Here is a 24,842-nt window from a genome sequence, read left to right on the forward strand (position 1 = left end):
AAAATTGAGATATTTGAAATTCGTTCGCGCTATGTGTTTTAGAATCGTTTGTAGTTGTTTGTAGTAACAATAATTTCGTTTGTAGTTGAATAATATAAAAGTTACAACGTATTTGCAATATACAAATAACGTATTTATCTCAATTTTAAAGATATCTCGAACCCGCTTGCGCTATGTGTTTTAGAATCCTTTGTAGTTGTTTGTAGTAACAATAATTTTGTTTGTAGTGGAATAATTTAAAAGTTGCAATGTATTTGTAATAAACAAGTTACGTATTTTTGTCAATTTTAAAGATATCTCGAATCCGCTTGCGCCATGTGTTTTAGAATCGTTTGTAGTTGTTTGTAGTAACAATAATTTCGTTTGTAGTTTTATCCATTTGGAAATAACGAAAAATTAAAAAAATCACTCTTACTCAAAATTGAGATATTTGAAATTCGCTTGCGCTATGTGTTTTAGAATCGTTTGTAGTTGTTTGTAGTAACAATAATTTCGTTTGTAGTTTTATCCATTTGGAAATAACGAAAAATTAAAAAAATCACTCTTACTCAAAATTGAGATATTTGAAATTCGTTCGCGCTATGTGTTTTAGAATCGTTTGTAGTTGTTTGTAGTAACAATAATTTCGTTTGTAGTTGAATAATATAAAAGTTACAACGTATTTGCAATATACAAATAACGTATTTATCTCAATTTTAAAGATATCTCGAACCCGCTTGCGCTATGTGTTTTAGAATCCTTTGTAGTTGTTTGTAGTAACAATAATTTTGTTTGTAGTGGAATAATTTAAAAGTTGCAATGTATTTGTAATAAACAAGTTACGTATTTTTGTCAATTTTAAAGATATCTCGAATCCGCTTGCGCCATGTGTTTTAGAATCGTTTGTAGTTGTTTGTAGTAACAATAATTTCGTTTGTAGTTTTATCCATTTGGAAATAACGAAAAATTAAAAAAATCACTCTTACTCAAAATTGAGATATTTGAAATTCATTCGCGCTATGTGTTTTAGAATCGTTTGTAGTTGTTTGTAGTAACAATAATTTCGTTTGTAGTTGAATAATATAAAAGTTACAACGTATTTGCAATATACAAATAACGAATTTATCTCAATTTTAAAGATATCTCGAACCCGCTTGCGCTATGTGTTTTAGAATCCTTTGTAGTTGTTTGTAGTAACAATAATTTTTTTTGTAGTGGAATAACTTAAAAGTTGCAATGTATTTGTAATAAACAAATAACGTATCTCTGTCAATTTTAAAGATATCTCAAATCCGCTTGCGTCATGTTTTTTAGAATCGTTTGTAGTTGTTTGTAGTAACAATAATTCCGTTTGCAGTTTTATCCATTTGGAAATAACAAAAAATATAAAAATATACTTACCCAAAATAGAGATATCTGAAATCCGCTTGCGCCGTGTGTTTTAGAATTGTTGGCAGAGAGAAAAAGAGAAAGAAAAAAGGGTTTGTACTTTTGTACAAGAAATTTTATTTGTACTTGAAAAATAAAACTTATTAATTATTTATTGACAATTAAGAATTCATATACAATGAGAACTTCAACGGTATCGAATTTCTATCACAAATCGTTTGTAGTGGTTTGTATTACAAAAGTTTTTCTTTGTAGTAAAAAATTATTGTAGATATACAAGGTGATTCAAAACAACCATTCGTCGTATTCCTTACTTTATTTTTAGAAGAAATAGTTAGCAAATTACGGACCGAATATGCAATGTCGTATTCTGTATTCTAAGATCGTATTCTGAAGATACCATTCCAGATGCCTCGATTAAATTCCACCATCCAGTTGCCCGCGTAATGTACATCAACATGGAGGATATGATGACCAATTCCAGTAATGGCTTCCTTGGCTTCCTTGGAGTCCTTGAGACTGTAACCCCGGACAACATCCAGCTGAGTTACCACGGCAAAAGTCTTGTAAGGCTCGCATCTGGTTTCCGTGACCTTCTTATATTTCATTTCGTAAGCACAAACGCGCGTACCTCCAGACGCAGGCAGACAAAACTGCTCGCATTCGCCGTTGTTTATAAGACAAGGATGAGATCCGGTCGCACGTTTTTTATAAATGGTCAAAGTACGAAGCTCCGAGTCGTTGTCAATGATAGTGGTTGGATTGTCGCCGTTAGGCAGATCAACACGTTCAATTTTGTCATAAAGCGGGTCCAAGTAGTACAGACGAGACTCATGGACAGCTATCGTCTTAGGCAAAGCCATGTTGTTTGCAGCAGTAAGAATGTTGCGGACGTTCAGACCGTCTGTCGACATAGCTTTGATAAAAGCCGGATTCTGGCAGGAAAAGTATAGCGTCTTGCTAGGTATATCGATGGTAATTGCTTCAGGACGTTTTATGTTCTCTACGAGGATCAGCGGATTAGTGCCGTCCATATTCACTCGTCCGATCTTCCGAGGTACTCCAAAACCTCCGTCGTCCACCCAAAATATTTGTCTGTCAATAGGGTCCACGCATATCGCTTTCGGTTTGGAAACTAACGTACGATTTCCATCGTTTGATAAAACTATTGTATGGAATCGCGTCTTGCCATCCAATTTAATAGTCGATATTGGATGCGAATTTGTTGTCAATAAATATGTTGCGTCCAAGCCAATCCAGCGCCATAGTGGATGGTGAACCGACAACACCAGTATCGCCGGATGGGTTTGGAAACTCTGTCCGGTTGCCACCGTTGTAAAGAATGCCATAAATCGTGCCATTTTTGCTGTCGCCATCTTTGCCTTGCAGCCAGTAAATAATACGATCTCTTCTATCATATTCTATCAATCTTCCGCCTTCCACACCTACGATGGGCGTGATGTATCCAGTCTTGGTTTCTTTAGGCGTTAAATAAACGTCAACAATCTGAGAACTCCGAAGAACTATTAAGTATGGTGTCTCTTCTTCCATACAGCGCCCGTCAGGTAGCAAATTAAATCCAACTTGGCATTTACAACTGTATCCTTTCGGGTTAATGGGCGACAGAAGACATAAATGTTCACAGGATGTGTTAGCACAAGGATTCGCAGTGATCGGTTGTAGCACTGGATGATGTACGTGTATAGAAAGCGGCCGGGAAATTAGATGCGACATCACCGTCTGATTGGAGCCCTTAAACTTGTGTGCGGAAAGTACTCGATTGAACTGTCTATCGGTCCAATACATAGTGTCCTCAAAAAAAGTAAGAGAATGGGGATGCAGAAGATAGTGCGAACTGGCTAGAACCTGAAGTCTCTTGCTGCCATCGTACAAACAAGTGTCGATGAAGTCTAGCTTGCTGTCCGCAAAATATATTCTGCGATTTGCAATATCTAGCGCTAGACCGTTCGGCCAGTAAATCTTTGTGCTGATGATGGTCGATCGATTGGTGCCGTCCATACCAATTCTTTCAATTCTAGGGTTTTCACCCCAATCGGTCCAGAAGAGCCATCTCGCACCTGGATTGGGATCCAAACACATTCCACGTGGCTGTGTAATATTCTCCTTGACAAGAATCATTTTTCCAGTTCCAGTCTCCTTAGCTACTTCGATTGTATTCAGCTTTGAGTCTAACCAATACAGATTCTGACCAATCCAGTCGTAGGCTAGACCTTCCACGAGATCTAAACCGGTGCTCATTATGTCTTGATGATCACTACCGCGACCTAATCGCGAGATTCGCTTCAGCTTCATGTCCGACCAGAAGATAGTGCCTGTAGGCAGGGGCAACGCAACTCATCGTCCGACGCAGGTGATTACGGGGAGCGCTTGCTGGGATCAGCTGCTTGCTATACGCGATAGTACGCAGCGTATACAGTCCGTAATTCCGAACTATTTCTTCTTATAATTTAAAAAGTAAGCTTCGGCAAGTAAGTTTTCTTTTATGCGATGACAATACAATGACTTTCTAATACTTTTCGTACACAGATTCATCATACATATAACATACAGTAACACATACGTATAACATCCACACAGTAACGGTAAAAAATTAAATATATTAAAGCTCCTGGATGGTCACTGCGGCTATATTGAATTCTTAATATCGAGGCGAGAAAAACATCCAATTTTGTCGTGCATGCCATTTTCTTCTTATAATTTAAAAAGTAAGCTTCGGCAAGTAAGTTTTCTTTTATGCGATGACAATACAATGACTTTCTAATACTTTTCGTACATAGATTCATCATACATATAACATACAGTAACACATACGTATAACATCCAGTAACGATGAAAAATTAAATATATTAAGGCTCCTGGATGGTCACCGCGAGTATATTGAATTCTTACTATCGAGGCGAGGAAAACATCCAATTTTGTCGTGCATGCCATTTTCTTCTTATAATTTAAAAAGTAAGCTTCGGCAAGTAAGTTTTCTTTTACGCGATGACAATACAATGACTTTCTAATACTTTTCGTACATAGATTCATCATACATATAACATACAGTAACACATACGTATAACATCCAGTAACGATGAAAAATTAAATATATTAAGGCTCCTGGATGGTCACCGCGGGTATATTGAATTCTTACTATCGAGGCAAGGAAAACACCCAATTTTGTCGTGCATGCCATTTTCAAATAAAAAGACATTTCAATAAAACATCACTATAAATCGTTGCAGAACACTTCCGAAATTTACCGAAAACTATCCTTTTCCCTCGACAATAAACAGCCATGTCAACGCAGAGTGCTCAGGGACCAGGAGCCTTAATTTGTACCGTATTTTAGGTAATAACCCGCACATAAAAATAATTAATGAAAATATAATATTAATGTATATATATGTATATATGTATATATTACACACATGAATATAATATTCAGCAAATAATATGTAACAAAAAAATTAGTTCTATATTAATGTGTATTTTTGTGAGGTAACGCAGTTATTGGATAAATTTTTATCATTTATTTTCAACGTAAAAATTAAAATATTTTTATATAGTAAAATGGATAAAAAAAAACTTCGCTAGTAATGTATTTTTGTTAATGTTATGCTCGAATTAGATTTAAACACTAGCATGAGTTTTGTCAGATTTTATATAAAAAAGAACATGTATACATCTTTTCTGTTTTTTTTCTCGTTTGTTAAGTTTGCGTGGTTTTGCCGTGGGGGATAGACCGTCATGAAGTTCCCATGAACCTAATTTGTTTCGATTTCTCAAAATTAATGATTGATAGTGGGCTACAGTATCCTCACTCTTTGCTGGAGCTGGAATATGTTCAATGGCTCCAACTAATTTATAAATATAGTCACCAAAGTACAAATCGCCTGGTAAATCTTCTAAAGAAAATTTACGTTCATAGTCACTTGAATATCCTGATCTTTTGGCAAGAATAGTCCATTGTAATGCTTCAAAGTCGACAAATAAATGAGATCCGTAATCAAAAATAACTGTTTTTTGTTCATTACATGTTTTACAAGTTTGCAGTTCATGTTGACAATAATTGTTTAGCGATTCTTGAAGTCCTTTTAAACCCTTTTTGTACAATGGGCTCAAAGCAACTTCGAATGCTGATTTAATCCATGTTTTTGAATCCTTACAAACATTGCAAATTCGAGTCATGGTAATGGAAGGTTCATCATGAAATATTTCGTTAATAATATTGCCAATATTCGACTTACAATTCACAATATTGCCTTTAGGTTTCTTGAATTTTAACAGTATTTCTGCACGAGCCTTATAAACATAATTAATTGCTCCTTTAGTTGACAGTACTTTAATGATGTCAAATACTTTATTATTGGATCGATTCACATACTCATTATACGGAGCCCAGTCTGTATAACCAACTCGAACACAATGAATGATTGAATCAAAGGGACAAGTATTTGAGAACTTGAGTAACCCTGCACTGGTCTGGAGAGGAGGTTTACTATTGCCGTTTATCATAAGTGATATTTTTTTAGTTAGTTTTGGACGTTTATGAAGATTCTCAATATCAGGATAATATTCAAAATATACAGCCTTTCTCTTCTTATTGTTGGTCAAGCCTTTCCATTCATCAACTTTATTTAAATAGGAATTTTCCCGATTTGATGAAATATCCTGTAATACATCTGTAACCGCAGTGTGCTCATCCGGAGGATTCTTTAATTCAGTAGATTGATTAATATTATAATTTGAATCATCTAGAATCGATGGAGATGATTCCGTTTCACTAAGCAAAAATCTTTTTTTGTTAACTTGACCAATGGGAGATATATCCGACAGCAATAAATCATTTACACTGTTCTTAGGAAAGTCATTCTTGCAGCTGGATTGTGTATAATTCATTAATGATTTATCGAGTGTAAAATTACCTTTCGAAATTTCCTTACATGAGTCCTCAATGTTTGTAAAATTATCGATAGTAGATTTATCATTCTTAGCTAATGACACATCAGTATTATTTGTTGAGCTTTCTATAATGATTTTAGTGTTACTAGGAAATATTTTATTTTGACATTCACCCTGATTATCCTCTGAATTTTCAATAATGTCATTCATGTTTAGGAATGAAGAGTTTTGGAAATTACTTGAATTATTCAGTAAACTTTCAGTAATATTCGTCTTCAGGTTTGACGATTCAAGAATTCGACTTTCCACTGTGTCTAAAAATTGTGCACTGGTATCCTGACTTGTATTAACAATTTCATCATTGATTCTTTCCTGCGAACTATCATCACTGTTAGGTAAGTTACTGACGTGTTTATTCGGTGCTAACAAGTTAACAGTACCACTTAGAACTTTTAAATGCTGGATTACAACCTTATCAACCCTAAGTTTTTTTTTCTGCAGAATAAAATTTTTAACATCTTTAAAATATTCTTCACTGCGTGTCGAAGATGCTCTCTCAATGTCGTCGGTCTCATGATATTTATTTTTACGATAAAGGTTTGGCATAATATGAGTCCACAAAACAAATTCTTTTGATAATTCTATAAGCTTCTTCCCAAAACTTATGCACATATATTTATTAGGAACTCCTGTTGATGTTGTATTTTCTTGACATTTCTTCTCAATGTTTTTTATAAAGTTAATAATTGGACGTCTGTTATCATTCTCATAATTTTCATCAGTATCACGATTCAAATCGTTTACTTTTACAAAAATGTCATCTCTGGAATCATCATCGTTTAGTGTCCAGGTATCAAGACCAGTTTTCATTAGATTCAAAAGCTCCTCTCGTGATTTAAAGCAGAGATCAGTGTCATTATTTTCATCAATTCTTGATGAATAAGCCACAATCAACACGACCAGTAAGAGATTTTCAAATTTTTTAACGTCTGTTTGAAGAGTTAATAATGCAACACATCGTATAAAAAAATCCTTTACGTGAGACAGATCTTTGGAAAAACATGGCCATCGAGTAATCATTTTTATTAAATGGGCGATGTCGATGCGCAAAAGACACATTCTTTTCAAATATGTATCTGATGAAAATATTTGACGGAAGCATTCATCCAAATATTCTTGCAGACCGCACTGATTAAATGCCAACGAACAAGCAATTAAAAGTGCCCTAGAATAATCTATAACAATTTCTTTTGGAATTTTAGCACCTGAGCGCAACCATTCTCGTATCCAATAGCACAACGTATTTGCGTCATGTTTTTCGGATATCATTTGAAATAACGGGAGTATTTTACCATTATAACCTGTCACAGCTTGATATAAATAAATGATACTCTTTGAACCATCAGCTGTCGGTAGCGGTTTTGTAAGACTACCAGTTGCATCAATACTAATGGCACCTACTTTGTCATTTTTTAAGAACAAGTTATACAATGTAATTTGTTCCGGTAACCAATACATGATAAATGCTTTATGAAGAGATATTGCTCTAATACTTCCCGCATATTCAGGAGATTGTGCTAATTTAAACAGGGAAAGAATCGGATTTTCTCCAGATTTTAATCCTAGTTCTTTTTCAATTGTTTCTTGCATCACTTTACGCAGGACTTCAGATGAATATAAATCAGCAGGTATATTATCGCCAAAATCCATACGCTTGTGCGCAGCTTCACGTTGCCATAAGTAGGCCGACTTCCCTTTCAGCTCTTCAGCCACCTGTCTTCTTCTATCTCCTCGAAGTTGCCGTTTTTTCGTGTGAATAATTTCCCGCGTATCCAGAGTCGATATATGAAAATCAATTCCGTCAGCAGTTGGTTCAGTTAGACTATATAAATGAATTTCTGTATTACATTGAGTACATTGGCCTTTTATAGTTAAAAATGGCCCCCCTGTAGTTCTGTCAATTTTGGCATTCTTGAAACTGAAGGCACATGGCAATTTAAGATTTTCATAAATCGTATAATAAACTTTGTCACACCAACCGGGTTCTAAAACTTCATATGTCCTTTCCTTATATTCCTTTAATTGAATTCCTAGTTTATTCCATTCTTTACAGCTCAAATGAATATTTTGTCTCAAATCTTGTAAATCTTTGTGATGTTTTTTTGGCACTTTCATTGACCAATTCAATTGATCTTTATTGCATTTTTTGGATTTTTTGGGAATTTTTGGCAGCTGTTCACCATGGATACGATACGATAATCCTGTTACTGAATTCTTATTAATCATTCCACGATTTTGTGTAATACATTGATAAATGTGATCCTTACTCATTTTATTATCTGTTACGTGAGATGCATCCTGCCAAATCCGATCATTATATGGTAAATATTTGCCATCTTTCAAAAAATTCCAACTTTTGAAAAGATTATATAAATCATCACAACTCAGCTGTGGTCGTTTAGGCATACTGAAGGATAAATTTATACAGACTAGATCGAACCAGATTGATGCTCATAAAAAATATCAAAAGCAGACTAGATCGAAAAACTACTCAATTACAATAACATATTCTAATCTTCCATGCTATAACCTATATCTTACAGGCTACATATGTACATATATACACAACAAATCCTACATGAGTAGGATTGAGTTCTATAAAATCGCTACATTTTTTTAAGGAGGCCGTGAGAAAACTAATTCGATGAATCCATCGATTAATGTCATTCTATTAACAGTTCTTCCTTCCTTTTCCTGAAAAAATTAACGGAAAGGTTGCAATAATGATTTTTTATAGTGAAACGAATTTTATTAATATGTATATATAATTATATATGCTAATAAAATCTGGTAAAAAAATTATTTTTGTCATAAAAATGTATTTGTCCTAAGAATATGGAACGCCGTTTTACTTTTTAATAGCATAAATAATATTCTACATAATATAAAAGTTTCAAAAAATAATGTCTTGAAAAAAATAGCTATTCGTACTAATGGATTAAATTTGTCAAACATAATAAAAATTGGATAAATTAAAATTATGTCAGGACAATAAAAATTCGAAATTATTTTTATGTCCTGACATAATTTTAATTTCACGAATTAAAATTATGTCTGGACATATATAAAATATAATTTAATTTTAAATTTTTATTACGTCCCGACATAATTTTAATACATCCAATTTTTATTATGTTTGACATAATTTTAATTTGATGAATTAAAATTATATGTCGAGACATAATAAAAATTGAATGAATTAAAATTATGTCAAGACATCATAAAAATGAATGAATTAAAATTATGTCGAGATGTCATAAAAATTGAAACATCATAAAAATTCAAAATTATTTTTACGTAGCGACATAATTTTAATTTATTCAATTTTTATGATGTTGAGAGAGATATAATTTTAATTCATACAATTTTTATGTCTCGACATAATATTAATTCATACAATTTTTATTATGTCTCGACATAATTTTAATTCATTCAATTTTTATGAAGTCGACATCATTTTAATTCATACAATTTTTATGGTCTTGACATAATTTTAATTCATCTAGTTTTTATGATGTCCAGACATAATTTTAATTCGTGAAATTAAAATTATGTTAGAACATAAAAATAATTCCGAATTTTTATTATGTCCCGACATAATTTTAATTTATGCAATTTTTATTATGTTTGACATAAATTTAATTCATTAGTAAAAATCGCTATTTTTCTCAAGACAATTATTTTTTGAAACTTTTATATTGTATAGATTATTATTTATGCTATTGAAAAGTAAAACGGTGTGCCATGCAATTTTTATTATGTATATCAAATTTTAATTCGATGAATTAAAATTATGTCGTGACATCATAAAAATTGGTTGAATTAAAATGATATCGACAAGTAAAAATAATTCCGAATTTTCATGATGTCTTGACATAATTTTAATTCATTGTAATTTTTCTTAAGACTATTATTTTTGATCTTTTATATTGAATGGAATATTTATTATGCTATTAAAAAGTAAAACGGCTTGCCGTACAATTTTTATTATGTTCCGATATAATTTGAATTGGATGAATTACTATGATGTCGGAACATAATAAAATTCGGAATTATTTTTATGTCCCGACATAATTTTAATTCGTCCAATTTTTATTATTTTCGACATAATTTAAAATCATTAGTAAGAATCGCTATTTTTCTTAGAACAATTATTTTTGGAAACTTTTATATTGTGTAGAATATTATTGATGCCATTAAAAAGTAAAACGGCGTGCCATATAAGAAAGTATCTTACAAGTCAATGCATTTTGCAAGCGAAATAATAAAGAAGCCAGCGAATAATTTATTGACAAGAAATCATAAATTCTATTTGCAAAATACGAACCATTTATATATTCTGCTTCATCATTTATTAAAATCTCCTTCATCGCTGATTTTATATCGTACTGTAAAACAGTCCAAAGTTCAAATCTTTGCTCGTGACCTTGCAACTCCTGCAATTTTGCCGTCTCCTTTTCCAGCGAATTAGAAAGTTTGATGATACAATTTAACTGTAAAAATACACAAGCCAAAAATTAGTTTAGTCATGGAAAAAAGACAACTGTAGCCATCGATACAAAATTTGATAATATTATTAGTTTATTCATTTATATAATGCAAAGTTATTGTTCAGGATGCTTACTTCTCCTTATATGTATGCAAAATTACCGTTCGGAATCATTCCGTATGATCAGTCAGCGAATATTCTTTTACCTATCAAATTAGAAGATAAAAAAATATATATGTAAGATACTTTATTTTAAATACATTGCGAGTACATATTAATCCGTGTTATCGTTCGGCGGCCGATAGACGATTGCCGCTCCGAGCTCCGACCCGTACTTGACAAGCCCGGCACGCACACACACGCGGTCGCGGCATGTCACCTGTATATCGATCACGTGATAGAGCACTCTCGATGGCTAGGGTCAACGTGACGCTACAAATGCTTTGGAGCGTTCTTCTTCTTCTCTCTTTTTTCATTGAAAGAAAAGAGAAGAGAAATGCTTCGAAGCATTTGTAGCGTCACGTTGACCCTAGCCGGTATTTGTAGAATCTAGATCTCACATATATGTATACGCCATTGTGAGATCGTGGAATGATGCCGAACGGTAATTTTGCATACATATATAAGCCCAGATAACATGCATGTTACATAAGACGTCGTAAAGATATCTTAAAGATATCTTAAGATATCTTAATTGTATATCTTTACGACGTCTTATGCAACCTGCATGTTATCTGGGAGGTGAGAGAAGTAAGCACGGAAAATCGCAGTCATGCAGTATTTACAATAGAAATGTACTTACCTTTGAATCTATCAATAACGCAAGTGGAGATACACCCGTCTCTCGGCAGTCTCGGCAGCGAAGAAAGCGCAACGGGGGTCCGTTTCCGCGACCCGACACACGTCACCCGAGCGAGGGGGAGGCGATGCCGTTCCCCGAGAAGAATGCGCGTGGCGCACGCGGTACGCGGTCGCGGCGCGACAAAGCAGAAATGTAACACCTACGTGCCGCCGTGTCCGCGTGCACGTTCCGACGCGCGGCACCCACGTCGCCCGGTCGTCGCGACGATCACGCGCGAGGTCGCCGGTGACGCCGCAACCTCGTGCTTCCCTTGGGTGCGGGTTAGGATGAAGCGTGCGCGCGCTGTAACTCGGCGCTTTTGGCGTGAACCCGCACTGCCGCATGCCGCCGCGAATCCGCTCGGCTACGTATCCTCGCGCGTTCGGAAGCGGCCTGAAGCTTGAACGGCGCCGCGGATCACGCCGAATCACGCGGGAAGAAAAAAGGGGCTACTCGCGACGCGGGCGGTTGTCGAAGCCGTCGGAGGGCACCAACGAATAACTGCGCGGATCACTTCCCCCTTCTCCCTGCGGCCTCAACTCACGCGCGCGGCGCGAAACAAAATGCGAACAATGCAACAATGGCTTCTTCACCACTAATTCTATTACCTGGCAGATGGCACGCGAGACGTGAGATAGAGACGCTGTCGTCCCGCGGCCACAGTTATACAAACGATTCTAAAGGCCGGTTTTCACACGCAATGATTGGTGGCGCCAGGCCGCGCCAGTCGACTAATGCCAGTAAAAATGCAAGTGTAAACACTTGATGCAAACTGGCGCTAGTATAACGTGGCGTTTACTGGCAGTTATTGGCCAAAGCATATAACCTCAAAATTTGAGGTTAAATGGTTGTTGTCATTTACTGTGTGTTTAATAAATGTTAAATATTTTCTATATTATACGCCAATCACTGTGTAAACACTTGTGAGTTTGCCAGTTGGTTCTGGCGTCAATGAATGCCAGTCAGTTGGCGCCACTAATCATTGCATGTGAAAACCGGCCTTAAGACACATGGCGCAAGCGGATTCGAGATATCTTTAAAATTGACAGAGATACGTTATTTGTTTGTTACAAATACGTTGTAACTTTTAAATTATTCCACTACAAACGAAATTATTGTTACTACAAACAACTACAAACGATTCTAAAACACATAGCGCGAATGAATTTCAAATATCTCAATTTTGAGTAAGAGTGATTTTTTTAATTTTTCGTTATTTCCAAATGGATAAAACTACAAACGAAATTATTGTTACTACAAACAACTACAAAGGATTCTAAAACACATAGCGCAAGCGGGTTCGAGATATCTTTAAAATTGAGATAAATTCGTTATTTGTATATTGCAAATACGTTGTAACTTTTATATTATTCAACTACAAACGAAATTATTGTTACTACAAACAACTACAAACGATTCTAAAACACATAGCGCGAACGAATTTCAAATATCTCAATTTTGAGTAAGAGTGATTTTTTTAATTTTTCGTTATTTCCAAATGGATAAAACTACAAACAAAATTATTGTTACTACAAACAACTACAAACGATTCTAAAACACATGGCGCGAGCGAATTTCAAATATCTTAATTTTGGGTAAGAGTGATTTTAAAAAATTTTTGTTTTTGCAAAATGGATAAAACTACAAACGAGATTAATGTTACTACAAATAACTACAAACGATTCTAAAACACATGGCGCAAGCGGATTCGAGATATCTTTAAAATTGACAAAGATACGTAATTGGTTTATTACAAATACATTGCAACTTTTAAGTTATTCCACTACAAACAAAATTATTGTTACTACAAACAACTACAAAGGATTCTAAAACACATAGCGCAAGCGGGTTCGAGATATCTTTAAAATTGAGATAAATACGTTATTTGTATATTGCAAATACGTTGTAACTTTTATATTATTCAACTACAAACGAAATTATTGTTACTACAAACAACTACAAACGATTCTAAAACACATAGCGCGAATGAATTTCAAATATCTCAATTTTGAGTAAGAGTGATTTTTTTAATTTTTCGTTATTTCCAAATGGATAAAACTACAAACGAAATTATTGTTACTACAAACAACTACAAACGATTCTAAAACACATAGCGCAAGCGAATTTCAAATATCTCAATTTTGAGTAAGAGTGATTTTTTTAATTTTTCGTTATTTCCAAATGGATAAAACTACAAACGAAATTATTGTTACTACAAACAACTACAAACGATTCTAAAACACATAGCGCAAGCGAATTTCAAATATCTCAATTTTAGGCAAGAGTGATTTTTGAAAATCTTTGTTTTTGCAAAATCGGTAAAACTACAAACGAAATTATTGTTACTACAAACAACTACAAAGAAAATGCTACAATTTCCTTTTTTTAAAAATTCATTTTGTTAAAGTCGGGTGCCAACTTCACGGAACTCGACGGCGGAGCCTTGAAGCGTTTTTTTAACTTTACCTCTGTGAACCTAGAACCCCCACCACTAAAAAAAAAAGTTTGGGCATAATTTAGTGCTAATTTATTGCTCTATTCCCGAATTTATTGCTCGTATGATACGGTTAACTTTCTATTTTCGACCGTTTTGCTGTTATGCGGTTACTTTATTACGGTAGCCGATGTTACTGACATTCATAAATATTCAATATTTTTTGTATCTTTTTTTTGCACTATTTTAGAGCAAAAAATTATGGTTCTTTGTTTTTTTGTTTATGGTACTTTATCTATACGTGTTTTTCGGGAGTGCTAGCGTAACGTGAAGGCAGCCCCTACATTTGATATTAATTTCCTGCGAATTTTCCCAATAAATTCGGGAATAGAGCAATAAATTAACAATGAATTGGCACTAAATTATGCCGTATACCCGATTTTTTTTCAGTGGTGGGAGTGCTAGGTTCACAGAGGTGCAAACAGATGTATGTAGAGTCCTTGTTATAATTTATATCTCCGAGCCACCCGGTATACGCTTACGTGGCACGTTTACCCTAATGCTAGTCACCCCAACGCGCATAGTGCGGACAAGCAGCTATGTTCGAAGCTCATTCACTACATTGATTTTCCTTTTCGACCCTTCGTTCTCATGCCTAAAGTCTCATCGATGGGAAACCTGTTATTGACTCGAAAAATAGTGATTTTCTATTTTCGGCAAACAAATTAGGTGCGCTTTAAGTTACACTGATTTGTGTGTGTGTGTATATATATATATATATATATATATATATATATATATATATCGTATGGTGATGTAATGATTAAATTATAATGGAGTTGATATATAGAATAGAATTTATTTACTTCAGCTTTTACATAAATAGCCAGGAAGGGACTTGGTTTACACTTTAAAAATTATTCTCATGCACTCTCATTCATCCATACCATTCGTACGCTCGCTGCCCTCTTAAACTAACCTAAACTACTTAGACCTAAACTATCACAATCTTTATCTTTGACTTGATTTTCCTTTCTCTTTTTAATTTCCTTCTTAATGGAGTTGATATAAAATTGGTCGATAATAAAATAATAACAATAACTATCCTGTGTCTTTCTGATTAGACAATGCGTAATGCGTTGCGACATTTCGAGAAATTAGATCAGATGATTATGATTCTCGGTTCGTCGCGAAGAAGAATTCTCTGCGGTAAAAATATCGATGCTTAATCGAGTAGAAACTATTAATCAGTTCGAGGTTCTAATGTTTTCCCTCTAGATATTAGAAAGAAGAATTATAGGTATTAGAATTTTCAATACTATTTTAGTATCATCTCGCATAAAATCGCGTTAATTATATAACAAATATGCTTTCATGTGATCTGTTCGCCGAAGAGTGATAGACCATTTTCATTTTTACGTTCGAGCACGAGCGATTCTTGTATGACACGTAACTGAAATGCGTGTCGAGCGACGTCATGCGACAATGGTATATATAACGCGTTTCTATCGGTGTCGGATGACGGTGTATGCGCCGGCGAGATTTATCGTTTATTGAAATTGTCGCGGCATCGAGTGTGGCGCGATCACGGTTATTTCGCATTATAGGACGACAGGATCCCTTGGCATCGCCGCGAGAGGGGGGGAGGGTGTATAGGCGCCACCGGCGACTGAGACGGTCCACTACGTGACACGTTCACGAATCGCGACATTAATATTAAACGCTCCTTTATTTTCTTTTACGCCCCACTCGCCCGAACCCCCCGACCGCGACGTCGCTCGCGAATTTTAACGAGACCCTCCCCGGTGCGACCCCTGTGAAAATTCTCGTCGCCCTCCTGCATCTCGTTTCTCACCCTATTTCCCGGATCCCGCACGCTCTTACGGGTTCACGCTCGGGTTTCCGTGCACGATTTACGTCGCGAAGCCGCCGCTTGCAGCGCGGCGGAGAATTTTATGACGACTTCGTGCAGTCTCTATATTTGAGTCCCTCCAATACGCGCTACTCCTTGAATTGATCACGTTTTTGGATGGCATATATACGTCGTCGCCGGAGAATATTGAGAGAGACGGACACAATCCGGCCTTCGGGCGACCGCCCGTTAAAGTCCGATGCAGTGATTTTCCAGGTCAGTGATTTCAAGGCGCGCAACATGGAACGCATCTCGCCGATGAGAGCAACCTCGTTCTTTCTAGGCGAAAGATCCTTTCATCGCCTAAGTTCTTTCGACAATAGAGAGTTATAATTCATTATGATCGTGGAATCGATATGTAAATTCATTTACATACTTCTTCTTCTTAATCGTGTTGCCCGGTGCCGGGCATGATAATGTGTGACAATCTACATAAGCCGTATCTTTTTTTGCCATTCTTCACTGTTATCTGTTGTACGGATGCACGTATACAGAAGCATCCGTCAGTCCGGCGATCTGATCGACGCATCGCGTTATTCGTGATCGCCCTCGGGGCCTCCTTCCTTCCACTTTTCCTTGTATTACCAGCCTTTCCAGAGAGTCGTTGTTTCTGCGCATTATGTGGCCAAAAGTACTGTAGCCAAAGTAGGATGGATCTTTGAATGCTTTTAGTTAGTCTATCTGTGATGTTCAGCTCGTTCAGAATCGATACATTTGTGCGTCTCTGAGCATACGTCTCCATGCAAACATCTCGAAAGCGTCAATTCGTCTTCTGTCGGCCGCCTTCATTCCAGGATTCGGCAGCGCAGGTTACGATAGGGAATATCAGTGTTTTTACTAGTTTTATTTTTGTTTCTTTGCTTATGTCGTGGTCTTTCTATATGCGTGTTAAACCCCTTGCACAATAGGCGATAGCGATAGCTATACCTTTGTCGGCAACTTTGTCGCTGTTGCTATCGATATCGCTATCACCAATTGTGCAAGGGGCTTTAGTCTTGCGATTGCAGTCTTCCTCATAGCGATTCTTCTTCTTATCTCCGGTTTACAGCTGCCCGTGTCTTTCCTTGTTCCACCCATGTTTATCTTTCTCATACATAGTTAAAAATAAATTACTTACAATAAGAAGAAATAAGGTAGATTGTGTATCAGTTCGGTCAATGACGATCCATTCATCATCCTTGACTTCCACTTGTTTTAATCTCCGCATTATTCTTCGGGTTCAAGAATCTTCCTCGAGTAAATCTTGCGTGTCAGAGTAGTTACTTTTGAACAAGTAACCGACAAAAGTTGTCCAACATTTTGTTATCGTCCAATATCAATTGTGCTGCGACTAAAATCTAAAATTCAAGGCCACGCGGACAACGCATGATCAGATTCCCTCATTGAAGAATTACTGTTCTGGTTTACTTAATTTGATTTTCATTGAAATTTTTTCTTGTAATCAGTGTTATTAGTTGTCTGATAACTTGTCTAGATCTCTAATATCGAATAAAATTATGTTCCAATAAAATTATGTTTAATCGACGTATGTTTTGCACAGAATCCGGCAGAAAAAAGCGTCGCTCTGCCCCGCGATACGAAGCAATTATTATATTAATCACATTATTGACAAGCATCAAGCACCACACGGGTTATGGGTTACACGACAGTACTACCGGCTCTCTCTAATAATTCACTCATCGATTTCCATTTATTTTTTTTCTCTCGTTCGATTCTATTGAATTCATTAATTTATGAGGCGCAAAGTTGGGAAATTATTATGCCAATATAATTATCTGAATCGTTAAATTTTCATTCTTGAATAAAAATTTCAGCATATCATTTTCACGAAATACTGCATCAATATTCTTAATAATTGATTTTTTATAGTCTTAATTTTATATAGATAAGAAACATTATTAATGGCGGATCCTCACTTATTCAATATATGAAAAGCGATAAGAGATTTTTTCGGACGAATGACGAACGTATATGTCTGTATATGGGTTATATCTTTGCTCGGAGTATTTGTACTGTCGTGCAAACCATTCACGCCCTGTACAAGCTACATTTTAATGCGTATCCATTAAATATATACTGTATTCAATATTTGAGCTCAAACTTGGGTACGAGAAACATGAAGTCAAAATAGAATTTACTGATACAGGATGTAATCATAGTCGGCAAATATTGAAGTTTCACTAGAAGTCGCGAAGCGTATCGCGCCATAATCTTGTCACTGTTGTAATGATTGTCGCGAAGAAGAATGTTCCATTTTCGTACGCGTTTTCAACTGAGCTCCGATCTCGGCTTGTGATCACTATGATAGTATGATTACCCGGATTTCGAATATTGATCTTTTATCGTGCAACCCTCGAGGCATTTTGCTTCGCGCTTTAGCCCGAAATAATATCGTCCCATCCTCCGACAGACAAATCAAATTTGTCGACGTGCTACGTTTCGACTCACCCCCTCGCAGAATAGGCGGTGAATACGATTTCCTCCCTCTCGCGTGCCTTTGTTACATTGTTCGGGTATGTAGGGTAAGTGTGACAAGAGGATGACAGGAGATAGAAAGCGGAGAACGATGGAGGAGCCGAAAAATAACATTTTTCTACGAATAGACGGCACAAGTGTCCCGAAAGGAACGTTCTGATTTAACGTTAATCGCATTAGAGGTTTCGACTTTGACCCGTTTATCCACCGTCGTTATACCTCTCTCTCTCTCTCTCTCTCTCTCTCTCTCTCTCTCTCTCTCTCTCTGTATTTTTGCGGTCTTTTTTGCTTTTTTTTTCTCTTCGCGCTGCGCTGCCAACCACGGTCGCCGCAAAACTGCGGCCGATCGTCGCGGTCTCGCTACCGGCCACGCGGGAATGTTGATACTTATTTAGCCACGGCCGATTTATCGGGGAGAATTAAAAACACCATTTCCGGACGCAAGCCGGGAAACGCGTGCCTAATAGAATCATGACGCAATCATGAGTCGTGATTTTCACGGCGTGTCGCGTTTCGTTCTCGATATGGTTGCCCGGCGTTAAAAACGAAAAAACCCATAAAAGCGCTCCCGGCTTTACGAAATCGGCCACGTGCTTTAATCAAGGACCCGGACCGGACGAAAATATCGGTTCGGTTTCGGTTTCGGTCCATTAAAATACTTAATAAAGGTTTTGGTTTCGATTTCGGTTTTTTAGCTAACAAAAGTATCGGTATTGCGCAAATTACAGTTTTTTCCGGTTCCGGTTTATAAAAATTTTCTTGAAATTTTCATTAAATTAAATTGTTTACACATGCATCTGCGTGTGTGGATATGTACTTTAAAAGTTGTAAATCTTGAGTTTTGATACACATGTTTTTATTTTTTATTTTAATTTATACGGATTGTATAAAATATGTATAATAATTAACAATATATTATAATAAATGACGTTATTTCGACGTAGATGTCATTTCTTCATTGTTTTCAATGTTTTTATCTTTTGGTCTTAATTTTTTTGAAGATGTGACTTTTAACGGTAGGTACAGGTTTCGATTTAGGTTTTATTATAGCCTTTATAAAATTTTTATACGGTTTACGGTTCAGGTCCGACAAATACTAGTTACGGTATACGGTTTTCGGTTTTGGTTTCGGTCCCGGTCCGGTCCGGGTGCCTGGTTTCTGTGGCCACCGATGTAGCTTTGATTATTGTATATCTTCCCAGTTACGTCGTATTTTTTCGGCGCTATCGATTCTGGGCAGTAGTCATGTTCGCGGCAACAAGCATCTAAGTCCTCGAGTAAGCCCAATTCTTTGTACTCAGATGTCATGCTCCCTTCTCCACACCATAAAGTTTCCGGAAATATTTTAGGAAAGGTGCGCGCTTGATTCTCGTCTTGTCCGGTTGAACGGTTAAGAATTACGGTAGGTGCGACGCTTCTTTCTCTCTTCCTCTTTCTCTTTTTATCGCGTTATTATTTACGTTAACGCCCGAGAACGTTGCCCGAGACAGGTTGAAATACAAAAGGCCGTCAGGTTTATAGCGAGCATGGCCATGGCAAATCTCTATGTGGCGATGTATTTTGAGCGATCGATATGAATTACTTTGTAAGCAGCACACCTGCAACGTCGGACTACGCGGTTCAGCGTGTTGCTGAATTATTTTATTGTTTGAATTTGGCTAATAACTATAACGTTAATAACGATTGGACAATTGGAAATTTTGATACTAATTCAGAAAATTGTAGATTGAAACCGGGATTTTATACAATATTTATTATTTTATAGCACTACTTTTAAATATTTCATGGTAGTAAAGAAATCGCGATAAAATAATAGTAAATTTTTAACTTTTATTTACACATTGCGTTTACGGTGGCCGTCGATGCGCACGCGCGAGACCAAAGTCGAGTTAGTTGCGCAAAATTATCGTGAATAGATTCGAACTACATTTGCGCGGGAGAAAAAAAGCGCGTTTTAAAAATAGCAATCTGTCCGTGCCGAAATCGTTCGAATTAGCACTCGCGTATATATGTAGTACATTTATCCCTCGTGTCACGGCGGGATGAGGGGTCGGAAAAGATAACGTATCTCTGCGTGTGCGATCGACGCGCACGTGTGACGCGTGGCCGGCCGCGCGCACTTGCGCTCGCATGCATTTCATATACGATAAAACCCGATTTCGCAATCCCTCTGAGGCTCGCAATAATTATAAAACTACATGCGACAGTCGGCCGAGCGACCCTCGGATCAAGGCGGCTTTCAAATCGCCGCGCTGCCCCGAAGGTTTGCGCTTCACCCTCGCGCTTTTAGAGAGTCTACGTTCGCACGCTTCTATTCAAATTTGTGTTCTCCCTTCCTCAAGTCTTTCGTCTCTTTTTATCACCGTTTATTCTTTTTGCAAAAAATAGTTTAAAATACCGCAATATCAATTCTCAAAGATTGATGAAATCTACAAGCGTTTTCATTTATCACGTATGTAATTAAAGTTTTGATTAAAATTCTTTTTTTCAATTGCATTTGGTAAAAATACAACCGTTTTCGTATAATTAAAGGAATTTCATCTCCCGCAAACCGAAAGCAGAACGATTAATTTCCCGTTTCACAGGATTTGATATTTCTTCTCTATTTGCATGCGAAAATAAATTCTGCGTGCTTCCGGCTACTCGATTTGCGTTTCTTCGATTCGCATCGGCAGTATTTGCGTAGTGGTTATTTTCGAAGCACACTGATAAATTTGCCCTATGGTTTATTCTTCGCTTTTTTTCGAGCAAACATTGGTACGACGCGGCGCGGCGGTACGTATTCGCGATACGCGACAAGACGCGCGCCACATCGCGCGGCTCGGCGCGGAAATTGATATCCGAGTATTTTTCTCGCAACCTTATCTTAAAGCCAGAGGGAGTATTAAAGGCAAAGAGACCTGGACCGAACGCAAATATCGGTTCGGTTTCGGTTTCGGTCCACTAAAATACTCAATAAAGGTTTCAGTTTCGATTTCGGTTTTCTAATAGCTAACAAATACCGGTATTGCGCAAATTACAGTTTTTTTTTCGGTTCCGGTTCATTAAAATTTTTTTGAAATTTTTATTAAATTAAATTTACATACGGTTCTAGTTCGACAAAAATACGGTATACGGTTTTCGGTTTCGATTCCGCGGTTCTATTATAAGGCTTTATAAAATTTCCATACGGTTTAAGGTTTCGGTCCGGTCCGGGTCCCTGGTTTATCATTAAAGAAACGGTAATCATCATAGATATATTAACGACATTATTTATATTATTACGCATATTATATATAAATAATTGATAACATACTAATTTTCTCTAGGGTGAAGTCTTGTGAGGGGGAGAGGGAAATTTACCCATTTTGAAGTCTTCTTTAACTAGTGACCGGATCGCTTTCGATCATAGAAATTTCTTTCAGAACTCCACCCAAAACTTCACCCAAAACTTTTATCAGAACGCTTGAAACTTTCAAAAAAATTTTTTATGCGGACTTATATATGTTAGTCGAATTTCACGCGTTGCATCCTCGAAGTCGAATATCTTCTTAACTAGCCATTAAGAAGTTAATATATTATGTCTTGCTCAATATTTAGAAATTAATTAGATTTATAAATAAAATGATTTTCCTCCGCACACGAGCCGAAATAATTAATAAGATATTTTTTTTTTATTATATGCAAAATAGGCGCCAAGTACACCTACAGTATACATTAATGATACGCGAGATTCACTTACGTGTACAAGTTAACCGCCTATTGTTTTCTATTTTGCATACATTGAGTATAATTATGTTTTTTTTTATTTGAAGGGATAAAAGCCATAGTTACACTCTTGTATGTAATGAAATGTTAATTTGTAGACCATAAATCTTTTTTTAACTCTCGAGGCTTTTGATTGGAAGCAACTGGTACTAGATATGTTAAATGACATTCCTCAACACGTACACACAAGCGTTCTAGGAGTTACTGCATATCGAATAGAACTACGGAGAGACAAGGATTTCGTAAAATTGAGATTTTTGTTAGATCTTCTCAAAGGAACGCCGCAGCAGTTTTGGGAGAACGTGACTATTACTACGTTTTGCGCGAGCGTTACCTTTGTAGTAACTTACGATAATTCACTCGTTTACGCGGAGTAAATTATCGTAAGTTATGTAATATTATTACATTACTATAGCTTTTATCACTTCATTTAAAGGCGCACATTATGTCATTGATTAAAGTTTGGCCGAATTTGTTTGGCCGAAACGGTCGTTTATTGTAAGTTTTAACACGATATGTACGCGGTTTGGCGTGAAAACGTGAGCTTGTGTTACCGCAGAGAGAAAAAAAGACTCTAAACTCGAGATTTCTCGTATACATGTATTTTCACGTAAATTTAACATTGTAATGATTTAACGCATTTTTATCTTTCGATATTTGTAAAGGATGTACAGAAGAATGGTGTGTAGATTGAGGGCGTACATTTCCATGATGCGTGAGTAAGAAACTTTGATGCGTGAATAAGGCTCTGGCTTTCGTTTTCCCTTCACAAAACCGAATTTTGTACCCGTACTATTATTATCTATAATTTCTGCGTGACCGACGTTACTTTGTACTTGTGAATAAGTTGCATGTTATTATTTTTGAACCTTAGGCACAGTATAAGCAGATAGAGTATGTTCACTCAGGCCAAAACCCGTGAAATGGTTTGCACACTCAACAATATGGTGGTCAATAAGATGGAGAAGGAGAAAGATCCTATGTTTGTTCTTCTCCGCGAGCGATGGAGAAGGACAGATATACGATTTTCACACTTAACATCATGACGGACCACTTCACTTCAGATCAAAGGCGCCGACACGGAGTGGACTTCCTGTATCTACTTATACTGTACCTTAGGTATACACAGTCTAATCTTGTTTATTATACACTGTGCGGTCTCGAAGATTCTTTCAACATTTGTCATCGTAACTTCAGCAAAAATGGATTTTAGTTAATTTATTAATTAATTAATTTTTTTAATCGATCGAGAATCGATCAAGGAATAGGTCCATAACGTATAAAAGTCGATAGAATTAAAGAGTTCCGAGATATACGAGTAAAAAGAAAAGAATGTATGGGACAAAAGTCCACAAACGTGAAAAAAGGAAGTTGGGCTGGGGTCTTAGAGACTTCACTGTGTATACCTAGGGTTAACAAGCAGCATTGCGTTACTGCATTTTCAGTGCTTGCATATAGCAAGGAAGAAATTTAATTCATATTTTTATTTAAAAAATTATATATATACACAGTACATGGAAAGAATGATTTTGCTGAAGTATCTAAAAATTACTGGATACAGATTTGAAAATAATTTTGTTGGACCATCAAAATAATTATGTAGAAAACTTAAACTGATTGCTAAAATGTCAAAATTTTTTACAGCATTATCATAATAATTCAGCGACCTACTGTAATTATTTTGATGGTGCAACAAATTATTAGATACTTCTTAGATACTTTAGATACTTTAAATTATTAGATGCTAAATTTTTATATATTTCAGCAAAACTGTTATTTTCGTGTAAATATTTTCGCAAATAAGTGTAATTAATTTTATATATGTACTAGTAAAACATTTAGCGGTTCATGTACCACTACTATAATGTATATTTGCTTGAATTAGTTTTATTAGATTAGTTTTATTTTCAAATTCTATTTTAGGTGAGATACATCAGTATATTACTTTTTATGAGTCGTGGCAGAAAGGTAAGAATACAAAGGGTAAAAATACTTAAATAAGTGTTTCATTCCTCTTTGTGCAGCATGAAATCTTACTTCATCACGAGAAGGATCATCCGCCTCTTCTGACAGTAGTCACAACAAAAAAATATTTTTTTGTTTTATTTAAAGCTTCAATGTTTTCGGAAAAACCAGTGGGTTGAAAACAATATTAAGCGCAAATATGCGTATTGCAAGAGAAAAGATTATTCTTTTTCTTTTCTGGATGGACAATTCAATCAGCTTCAATAAATTGAAGCTCACGAACAACATCAACGACCCCAATAATAACGTGGTATTAATATCAACGCACAAATACGTTCCTAGGATCTGGATAGTCCGTTGCTTCGATGCGAAGAACTATAACGAGCTCTTTACTCGTTGAACCGCGTTGTTCGCTTTCAAGGAGACGGAATTTATCGCGGTGACGGCATACCAAAACGAGAACATCACGAAGTTGAAGATCAATAACAATTCATTCGCGAAGGGTTTTCGCGAAATGGGTCAGTCACGGTTCAAGCGAAAGGATCATTCGATCGTGGATCATCGGATTCCAGTCCCGACGATGGGGTCTCATTGACCTACGACTCCGAATCGAATCAGCTGAACGACCCCCCCCCCCACCTTA

At 36.1% G+C, this 24,842-nt stretch overlaps 2 protein-coding genes across 7 annotated transcripts in view; both read right to left on the reverse strand.

Moving 5' to 3' along the window:
- LOC143895228 (CUGBP Elav-like family member 4) overlaps positions 1-24,842 on the reverse strand; it is a 466,213-nt gene that overhangs the window by 56,223 nt on the left and 385,148 nt on the right. The window lies entirely within an intron of this gene.
- LOC143895011 (low-density lipoprotein receptor-related protein 2-like) lies at positions 1,503-12,281 on the reverse strand. The gene is made up of 3 exons (XM_077401763.1): positions 11,628-12,281; positions 10,664-10,829; positions 1,503-9,030 (listed from the first exon to the last, which is right to left on the reverse strand). The coding sequence occupies exon 3, from the start codon at positions 3,679-3,681 to the stop codon at positions 2,566-2,568; it is 1,116 nt and encodes a 371-aa protein (XP_077257889.1). The 5' UTR covers positions 3,682-9,030; positions 10,664-10,829; positions 11,628-12,281; the 3' UTR covers positions 1,503-2,565.

Source organism: Temnothorax americanus, unplaced genomic scaffold (genome assembly GCF_048541705.1).
Source record: "Temnothorax americanus isolate GAGA-0224 unplaced genomic scaffold, ASM4854170v1 Scaffold15, whole genome shotgun sequence".
Classification (NCBI taxonomy): Eukaryota; Metazoa; Arthropoda; class Insecta; order Hymenoptera; family Formicidae; genus Temnothorax; species Temnothorax americanus.